The sequence below is a fragment of the Arachis stenosperma genome, chromosome 6 (assembly GCF_014773155.1).
Source record: "Arachis stenosperma cultivar V10309 chromosome 6, arast.V10309.gnm1.PFL2, whole genome shotgun sequence".
NCBI lineage: Eukaryota > Viridiplantae > Streptophyta > Magnoliopsida > Fabales > Fabaceae > Arachis > Arachis stenosperma.
This window is the reverse complement of record NC_080382.1, coordinates 136147676-136158647: the sequence shown is the minus strand read 5'-3', so window position 1 is coordinate 136158647 and position 10972 is coordinate 136147676. Positions and strand designations below refer to the sequence as shown.

General features: G+C 34.8%; 1 protein-coding gene across 1 annotated transcript; it reads right to left on the bottom strand.

Annotated features, from left to right (window-relative positions):
- Positions 1-1116: 1116 nt before the first annotated feature.
- LOC130934734 (uncharacterized) lies at positions 1117-2230 on the bottom strand. The gene is made up of 3 exons (XM_057864275.1): positions 2219-2230; positions 1539-1700; positions 1117-1383 (listed from the first exon to the last, which is right to left on the bottom strand). The coding sequence occupies exons 1-3, from the start codon at positions 2228-2230 to the stop codon at positions 1117-1119; spliced, it is 441 nt and encodes a 146-aa protein (XP_057720258.1).
- Positions 2231-10972: the final 8742 nt, after the last annotated feature.

Below are 10972 nucleotides of genomic sequence, written 5' to 3'. Positions count from 1 at the left end.
ATGGTGAGTAGCGCGCTTTGGAAACAGGAAGTTGTTGAATAACGTGCGTTTTATTTACTCTTGAATGTGAAAGTGTGTAATGCGTTAATTAAGTGTAATGCGTGTATTTTATTAGACTTGTAAGACTTGTAAGTCAAAAAGACTTGTATATATAGCAGGCCTCATTTTTTTAAGATCAGGTAGAGTTTTTTCAAACTCGGATCCTCTTTCTCCTCTTTAGCGGCATTGATGACGAGATTTTCGACAAAATTCTACCATTCTAAGTCTGAATATTTGAGGAAGTTAAGGATTCAATAAAAATATTGAAAATATACCAAGTTCAATTAAATTACGTGAGAGTTTGGTGGGATTTAAATTTAATTGTTTAAATGCTAATAAGTAACTTGAAGATTCTGTACATGGTTTCTTAGAAAAAATTAGAATAAATAGAGAAAAAAAAGTGTAAATAATAAAAGTGATGGTGCAAAAAATAAAAATAATTTTAAAATTTAAATTAACTTTCAAATATTTTTATTATATAAAATTTATCTTTTATAAATAAATTTTTTTTTCATAGATAATTCTATTGGCATTTTAAATATTTATTGAAATAATAGTCTTTTCTTTCTTTAAAAACCTTTGAAATATGAAAAAGTTTTTCATTAAATAATAAAGGTTTAATTACTCTGTTGGTCCCTATAGTTTAGCGAATTTTTCAATTAAGTCCCTACACTTTTTTTCCTTTTAATTGGGTCCCTATACGTTAATTTTTTTTTCAATTTAGTCCCTATTAACGTTAAACGTCAAAAAAATGTTAGTGAATTGTGAAATTACTTGTATACCCTTGGGGACCTAATTGAAAAAAAAAATATAGGGACCTAATTAAAAATTTAGTAAAACTATAAATATTCAATGAAAGATATTCCTATAATCCCTATTCACACTACAAGAAATTACCGGAATAGCGAAATTGGGAATTCAAAATCAATGTATAATCCCCATAATCTGAAATATAACTAAGTTATAATAGAGTTGTGAAAGATCAAATGGACCATTCAAGAAAAATGGGATGAAAATCACTAGTTAAATTCTTTAGTGTGACAGCATCATATTCATATGGTAGGTACTAGGTAGTAGCTAGTTCCTTGAAGTTCTCTTAGTTTTGGTGCTGATTCTGAGCAGGACATCAAGTAATGTGGGTATGCAAATGCCTCCAGACACATCCACTTCTTGTACCTTTGAGTTAGATGAATCAGAACAAGAAGCATCTCCTAATGTTTTCTTCTCAGTAGTGTCTTCAAACCTCAGCGTGTTTGGCAAGTACAATCGTCCTCTCTCCCCTCCTCTTATTCCTATAAGACGCCCAAGGGATACACTCTTGTCTTGGAAGAAAGATGCTATTGACTGCTGGTTTCCAATGCAAGAAAAGGCAGTTATAAACACCAATTCTTCTGCTTAATTCTCGATACATTCTTATATTGGTGTCTTTGGAGACTAATTAACTTGGTGTATATATTTCAATACAAAAAGGGGACAAAAGTAGATTTGCTTCATTTTACCTCAGTATCAAGGTTGGAGGATGAGAATGAGGAGAAGCTGGTGGATGGCATCTGCGTCGATGAGAAAGGCTCCACCGGTGCAGCTGCGGGTGCCTCTGTAACTCTAAGCTTTATATTCAAAAACCCAACACCCAGTGGCCATCCATTCGGCATCTCATCATTCTGAAAGTATGTGGCAATGAAAACAATATCAACATTATTACAAATTACTTCAACTTTAAAATAAGTCTTAATCAAAGGTTAGCAAGCAATAAGCATTTAGAAAAGGGTAACAACATACATCAGCAGATTAGTCACAAGAATTCCCAAAAGAATTTGGCATCTCCAACACTATATAGTCAACTTCTATTCATGGAATTTTCTACCCAAAGATGTACATTGATTTTTTTCCTATAATCCCTATTCACACTACTATAAATTTACCTTGTATACCCTTCGGTTTTTACTGCCTAATTCTGCAGAAACAGCTTTGGTGTATTTTATTGATTCTCAACTATCCTTAAACTTAATCTTTCATATCCTTGGTTCTCTTATCACTTTTCATCATTTAATCTCAGCCCCAAGTGTTTGATTAGCATTCAATCATCACAATATAAAATCACATATTCAGAAGATCAATTAAACATTCGCCACAACATAATCAAGCACAAATTCAGAAGATCAATTAAATCACAAAGAACCTGGAAATCCATTGTTAACCATTACTAAAAATTTTGCAATTTGCATCCATATATTTCTGTTTAGCTTTGGCAGGGAATAAAATACTGCTAAAAATTCACAAACATTGAATAAATTGATGCAGTTAATTTCTGTTTTGCATCACTAGATTCTATACAAGCACAGCCACATTTCTTCAATTTTTTTAATGATCCTATGAACAATGAAGTTGCTGAAGTGAAATATCTATGCTTTAACAGTATGCTAGAACTAGAAACCTGGTGCTATATCTCAACATCAGAGTAGCATGATGAATGAACAGGAACAAAATTCAAAAATAATTAAAGAATTTAAACACAAGGCAAGGCAAATACCTGGTGCTTGGTGAGCCTCTGCGAATGGTTCTGGTCTTCTTACTTCTTAGGATGGAGATCAAGAGCTTGACGTGTACTTCTTCTTCTTATAAACTTCCCTCAAGATAGCCTTCTACTTTTGATGAGTCGACTGTTTAAGGCCTTGCATTCTTGGATCACCTCCTCTTCGTCAATAAGCTCTTCCAAAGTGAACGCAGAAGACCACAGAACAAAGCAACGCAGAACAGAGCAGCGCAGGAAGAAGGATGCGACAGACGGCCGACCACCACGGCTTTGAATGAAGATCACGGACTGACGGCTATGGATGAAGATGCCGAAGCCTATGGATGAAGAAGACAGACCCCTGGAGGAGAAGCGCACTTTCCACGATTTTCAGAGAGAAAATTAGGGGCTGGCTAGGGTTTTGTTTTCCTTTGTGACCAAGGAGTTTTTGGGTATTTTGAAAAAATAGAGATATGTACGATTGGAATATCTAACTCAAATAAAAGAATATTCGTTTTTTAAACAGAATATTCCATTATCTTAAACGTTATCCTCACGGCAAGGACTTAATTAAAAAAAATTAACGTATAGGGACCCAATTAAAAGGAAAAAAAGTGTAGGGATCTAATTGAAAAATTCGCTAAACTATAGGGACCAACAGAATAATTAAACCAATAATAAATAAATAATAAGAGGAAGATTGCACTTCTAGACAGGACGGATCTAGAAGAAGACGATAGATGAGTAGTAACTTTGGTTTCCCAAAATTTTAAAAAATCATGCTAATATATGAGATATGTGTTTAAAAAAATAAAAAAATATTGTATGATTTAATAATTTAATATATATTATTTTTCATTATATAATAGATTTATGTCTCAATTATTTAATTTATTAATATTTTTTATTTAACTAATTTAATATTATATCTTCAAATCTTTGTATCTTTTAAATTAATTTTTATATAATAATTTTAATATATATTTAAAAAAATTTATTTATCTTTTAATATTAACGTATTTAATATTCATATTATTATATAAAATATTAATAATGACTTACGTAGTTATGTTTTGGTAATCATATTGGATATTTTAGATTTTTTTTATAAAAAATACTCATTTTTCTTTTAAATTTACATTGTTAATAGAAAAAAATTTATGAAATTATTCTATAAGACTACTGTGTCTCACATAATTGTTGATCGAAAATTATTTTCGATAAAGGTAAATAGTTTGAAGTGGTAAAGCGGTCGAAGACATAAGCAGTTTTCGAAAAGACACGTGCAAGTATTAGACAGAGGATCTCGACACGGATTCGATTTCAAGGCCTTTCGATAAAACGAGCAAGTCAAATTGAATAAGGTGCTCGAGTCAGGTTATCGAAATAAGTTATTCGAATAAGTAATTCGAGTAATTATGGTAGTGGAAAAGTTAGAGACTTTTATCACGCGAGGAAATTATGGGAAACGTTTAGGTGGGAACAGTTACCAAGGAGAATTCATTCAAAGTTGTGTTTTTATAATTAATTGTAATTAATTGTCAGTTACCAAAAATAGATTATAAATACTAGGAAGTCATATGGAATAAGGGTTGGAATTTTGTTTCAGAAAAACACTTAAGCACACTCACATCCGAGCGAATTTCTGAGTCAGCGATCGAGTTACTTTTTTGTAGGGTTCCTTCCATGTTTATTTTTCCTCTTTCAATTTACTTTCTTATAAACTTTATTTTCTCAAACAAGTTTATCTTCCAAATATCTTTATCTTCAATGTTTAATTTACATTTTTGCATTGTTTAATTTCTATGTCAAAGACCTTTGATCCAATCGAAGGCATTTTACTACTTTCTTTTAAATTTTTATACAAACTTTTACGTTTCCAGCATATTTCCTTCTCGAAAACCTTACTTTTTCATTTCTTTCTTTGATTTATAATTTTTTTAAATTCATCTTTATTACCAATTTTCATATAATCGAAGAAACTTTGATGCACTTTTAGAAAACTGGTACCTGCAAAGAGGAGTAGGTTTCACTCCCAGACAACTAGATATCGAACCACCATCGATTTGCTAAAAATCGACAAAATAAATTGGCACGCCTGGTGGGACACTTTTAAAAATTTGAAGTGTGTCAAATAAACATTTTGTGGTGTTATTCAGGGTATGTGATTACGAAGTGGAAAATCATTCACATGGCTGATGAAATATCAAATGTGAATGGTAGTTCATCCACCAATGATAGCATACCAGTGTCTATGCAACAAGCGGACATGACTTCACGTTCAGAAGGTACAATTGGAACTGAAAGTATAGCAGTTACGACTGTTCAAACTGGAAATGTTGGATGTAACACTCGTCCACATGGCACCTTGCCACCATTCTAGCCTCCACTGACCGCTGGTTGGCCTCCATATGGTCTTCCTCCTGGTTATAACCCACCAGTGGGTGGTTTTGTTCCACCTATTTATTTTGGGAGTACAGGTAGAGTGAATAATATGCAAAACCCACAACAGCATTTCGAGTATTCTCGTGATTATAATGTGGGCTCTACTTCGAATGCTGCTAATTCAATGGCAGTATATCGAAAACAAGTAGAGGAAAGTCAACATGACTCAGTCAATCTATTGACTCAACAGATGACTACAATTCTAAATGCAATAATGGCTGATCACGAATCGAAATTCAAATGTCTTGCTAGACAAGTTGAATGAATTGCTTGAATTGTGGATTATGATGAGGGTGAAGGGCATAATGCCAGAGGAAATAATGAAAAATTCGAGAATGTTTTTCAAAACAAAAATATTTTTAATGAAGAGAATCCTCATATAGTTCCTCATGGGTAAAATACAGATGAAACTCTAGCCAGATTACGTGCTAATCGTGGATTATGATGAGGGAGAAGGGCATAATGCCAGAGGAAATAATGAAAAATTCGAGAATGTTTTTCAAAACAAAAATAATATTTTTAATGAAGAGAATCCTCATATAGTTCCTCACGGGTAAAATGCAGATGAAGCTTTGGCCAGATTACGTGCTAATCGTGGCGGCGAGCGTTATCAAGTTACCAGAATTGTGGAAGAAATATTGAATCAAGTGGTTTGAATGTTGGTTTTATGAACCGACCACACTTTGTGTCTGCTTTTCCCCAAGTTGTTCAAATGGTTGAGGTGTCAAGAGGGGTAAAAAAATCTAAAGATAGTCACAAAGTTTGCTAGGGAAGTCAGAGAATCAACTACTGAACATGTTGCCCGATATTTGGTGGAGATTGGTAACTTAGCCAATGAGGAAAATTCAAAAATGAAATTTTTTCCTTCTTCATTAACGAAGAATGCATTCACTTGGTTTTCGAATCTCAGACCTAATTCGATAGCAACATGGAATCAGTTAGAAATCGCTTTTCATGCTCAATTCTATCGAGGAAATGAATGTGACAGTTACTGATCTAGTGGCTCTGAAATGTGAAGATGGTGAAACTATTGATGATTATTTGATACGTTTCAAGAATGCTAGGAGTAGGTTTTATGTATCATTACCTGAGAGTGAGATAGTGAAAATAGCAACCATGGGGCTAGGGTTTTATATGCGTAGAAAATTGCTTGATGTGTATATCCCTGATTTAGCCCATTTGGCTGAAAAGGTTCGTCAGATCGAACTCATGAAAAAGGAGAAAGAGAAGTATAGAAGTGAGCAAAGATCAAAGAGTAAACATTTTACTCGAAAAGAAAAAGTTGCTTATGTGACTATGGAGTCCTCAGAGGAGGAATTTGATTTCGAAGCAGAAGTTGATTTGGACGAACTTAAGAAAGGCCCTCCTTATGTTTGTTCTTTACTCAAAAAGCTTCCTAATAATGAAAAGTCGAATGATTCAAAACTAAAAAGTGGAAAGAAATATAGTTTTGATATCTCAAAATCTGAGGGTAGAATTTTACTTTCAATGAAAGATATAAAAAGGAAACCTTATTGCAAGTTTCACCAAGCAACAAGCCATTTGACTAACAGTTGTATTCATTTCAGGGACTTAATTCAGGAAACGATAATGGAAGGACGGTTGAAATTCAATGATAGCAAGAAGGAGATGAAGGTTGATGTTGATCCCTTTGATGTTGATGCCAACATTGTTGAGCTATGCTTGGGAGTAAATATGGTTGGTATGTCATATGATTTTCATGTGACTTTGGATGATTTTGAGTCACAAGTGAAATCTGTGTATCCCAAGGTAGGGGATGATTTGTTGGATTTTCTGGTTCAACAAAAGATTAAAGACCGGGATGTATCCCTGTGTCCACGGTGTAATGCCATTTTTGATGCCGAAGTAGCGGCAATCTTCGAGAATGAGAGAATGAAAAAAGAATTAGCTCATAGAAAAGAACAGGCACGCCAGAGGCAACCAATTCGGCGTTTTAAGGGTCAAAGTTCTAAGACTCCTCAACAAAGTACTGCTGTACCTTTAAGCCGATATCAGACCATAGGTGTTCAGTGGATTCGAAACTTCCAGGAGTTTCAGAAAAGGGACCATCTGTATCGACGCAATCCACAATGGGAACATCGATGACCTCCTCGAAATCATCACCTTTATTATCGTGGTCGATCTAGAGGGTATTGAGGGACAGAGGAGGCAGGAAAAATTCCAATCAAAGTAAAAAGCCTCAGGTGGAAGTAAGCAAGGGGGAACTCCCTCTGTGCATTCTCAAATTGTCTTTCCTTCTAATGGAGAGACTTGTCCAAAAGGGATTCTGTCTCCTGCTAAAATGGAAAAAGGCAATGCGATAGCCCAACCTTCAGGAGTTGACAAAAATAAAAAAGTTGATGTTGATGAGGAATATTTTGATGAAGGAGATGATGACATGATTAGAAAGATTTCAATCATTCCAACAGAATATCTGGGTGAGTATGAAGGTGACCCAGAGGAAGATTATGACATGGAGGAAGAGGAAGTTTTTTCCTTCATTTGAATTGAAGATGAGCCGGGATATTTCTCTCAGCCCACTGAAAAACAGATGTCTCATCTCCGCCCACTTCATATAACCACCACCTTGAGTGGGATCAACATAAACAAGGTTTTAATTGATGGTGGGGCGGCAATCAGCCTTTTGCCTAAGAGGATGCTAATGAAAGTGGGAAAGCATCCTGATGATTTGGTCCCCACAAATATTGTTGTGATGAATTTTAGTGGGACTTTGACTCCTGCAAAAGGGTTGGTTACTCTGACTGTTAAGGTTGGTTCATCCAAACGGAACACTGTGTTCGTGGTGGTTCCATCGAAGGCAAGTTATAGTGCTTTGTTGGGTCGAGACTGGATCCATGGTATAGGGGCTGTACCTTCTACTGTGCATCAAAGCGTGCTTCTTTGGTCAAAGGATGGCAAACCTGAAGTCATCAAGGCAGATTCAAACCTTTATGTCGAATAGCTGCACGTTGATTTTAGGATGTACAATCCTAAATTGAAACCTCTGAATGTCGACGGAACACTGAATTCTTATAATTGTGAAGGTTGCTACTTATCTTTGGAAGGCCTCTCAGTGAAGTTGCGTTACCCAGAGTTAGGGTTTGCTCCAACCGGTTGGGATTGTCTATCTTGAAGATCTTTTGGAGGTTGCTCTATGGACCAGGCTGGGAAAATTTTCGATTACCTGGTAACTTTACGTAATTATTTAAATAATTCTGATCTTGTAGAAAATAAAGATGGTTCTTTTGATGAAGTTGAATCACATAGGTTTAGTAGTCCTTTTAGTTATGATAATATCGATTCGACGTCTTTGGTTGAATTTAGTTATGATTTTATTGCTTCTTGTAATGAAAGTAATGATGCAAGCCGAACTACCGATTTTATAGTAGAGGCTCATTGTGTAGAAAATCAAAGTAATGTTAAGTTAATAAAAGATCAAGTTTCTTCTATTTCTGGTGACATCATTAATTTTACTTTTGATTGCATCTATGCTCTAAAACCATTGGATTTTGAGAAATATTCGGTAAAAGATGATGATCGTTATAAAGGGTTTGAATCTCAAGATCCCTTAGAAGAAGTTAATTTAGGGACTGTTGATGATGTTCGAATTACGTATATATGTAAAGATCTTGTTGATCCGTTTCGAACTGAACTCTTTAATCTTTTACATGAGTTTAAGGATTGTTTTGCTTGGGATTATCATGAGATGTCTGGTCTCGATCGTTCACTTGTGGAACATCGATTAGCATTAAAACCAAATGCTAGACCTGTGAAGCAAACTCCAAGACGTTTTGCTCCAAAAATCAATAAAAAAATTAAAGAAGAAATATAACGCCTGATTAAGGCAAAGTTTATTCGAACTGCACCCTATGTTGAGTGAGTTTCGAATATTGTCCCGGTGATGAAGAAAAATGGGAAGTTGAGAGTATGCATTGATTTTCGAGATTTGAATAATGCTACTCCAAAAGATGAATACTTTATGCCAATTGCAAATATGTCAATTGATTCTGCAGTAGGAAACGAAATCCTTAGTTTTATGGACGGTTATTCAAGATATAACCAAATCTTCATTGCGGAAGATGACGTGTCCAAAACCGCTTTTTGTTATCCTGAGGAGTTAGGCACTTATGAGTGGGTGGTTATGCCTTTTGGTTTGAAAAACGCTGGTGCGACATATCAGCGAGCAATGAATGCTATTTTCCACGAGTTTATTGAAAAATTCATGGAAGTTTATATTGATGACGTCATGGTCAAATCGATTTCAGTAAGTCAACACATTGACCATTTGAGAAAAGCGTTTGTTACCATTAGAAAGAAGGGATTGAAAATGAATCCTTTAAAATGTGATTTTGGTGTATCGGCGGAAAACTTTTTAGGTTTCGTTCATAAAAAACAAATTGCAATTGATAAAAGTAAAGCAGATGCAATATTAGCATTATCTGCACCCAAATCGAAAAAAGAAGTGCACTCCTTTTTGGGAAAAGTGAATTATCTTCGAAGATTCATTTCGAATCTTTCTGATTGAACTCGAGTGTTTGCCCCTTTGGTAAAGTTAAAGAATGACTCATAGTTCAAATGGACAAAGGAGCATCAATTAGCATTCGATTCGATCAAGGCTTATTTGTCTAAGGCTCCAACTATGGCAAATGTTCATCCACGAGAGCCCTTAAAATTATACATTGCAGCATCTGAGAACACAATTGGGTGTATGTTAGCCCAAGATGATGATAATGGGTTTAAACGGGCCGTTTATTACCTTAGTCGAATTCTGACTGATATCGAAACAAGGTATTCCTCGATAGAGAAATTGTGTTTATCTCTATATTATGCCTGTATTAAATTAAAGTGTTATATGGAAGCTAAATCAGTAAAAGTTATAGCACAAACTGATCTTATCAAATATATGTTAAGTTTTCCAATGTTACGCGGGCGTTTAGGAAAATAGATGGTGGCATTAACAGAGTTTGATTTACAATATGTCCCAGCCAAAGATGTAAAAGGTCAGGTTATTGCAGATTTTCTTATAGACAATTCGAAAGATCTGAATGACTAGGGGGCAAATGTAATCGATATTGAGGTCGATTATTGGAAGTTATATTTTGATGGATCGAAACATAAAGATGGCGCAGGTGTTGGAATTTTAATGATCTCGCCAGAGGGAATTCCATCGAATTCTTGTTTGAACTAAAATATCTTTGTTCGAATAATGTGGCGGAGTATGAAGCTTTAATTTTTGGTCTCAAAATACTAATCGGTAAAGGGGCTTTGGAAGTTCAAATATTTGGGGATTCTCAGTTAGTTTTAAAGCAGTTATCAAAAGAGTTTAAATGCAATAATGAGAAGTTGCAAACATATTTAACTATTGCTTGGGAATTATTGACTTCCTTTCGAAAAGTTTCTTTGGTTCACATCCCCAGGATCCATAATGAAATTACTAATGAATTAGCACAGATTGCTTCAAAATATAGAATCAGTCCAGAAACACTTCAAAAGTTGTCTACTATCAATCAAATATTAGTGCCCGCGAGTGAAAGAGAAGTTTTGTGCATGGATGAATGGGAGGATTCTGACTGGAGAAAGCCTATTGCTTAGTATTTAAAGAATCCCAATACTCCAGTCGATAGAAAGATAAAATTGCAAGTAATAAATTTTATCTTAATGGCTGATGAATTGTATAGGAAATGGATCGATGGGAGTTTGTTGAGATGTTTAGGTCGAGATGATCAGAACATTACTTTGGGTGAGGTACATAATGGGATATGTGGTGCCCATCAAGCGGGAAAGAAGATGAAGTGGGTGTTATATCGTAATCATGTGTATTGGCCATCTATGATAAAAGATTGTGTTGATTATGCAAAGGCATGTCAAGAATGTCAGAAACATGGTTTGATACAACAGATCCCAGCATCTGAGTTGCATTTAATAGTAAAACCATGGCTGTTTAGAGGCTGGGCTTTGGACTTGATTGGGTTAATT

Excerpts from the sequence above, each read along its gene's own strand:
- LOC130934734 (XM_057864275.1), bottom strand. Across the intron at positions 1,384-1,538 it reads CCTCCAACCTTGATACTGAG|TCAATAGCATCTTTCTTCCA; the intron begins GTAAAATGAAGC and ends GGAAACCAGCAG.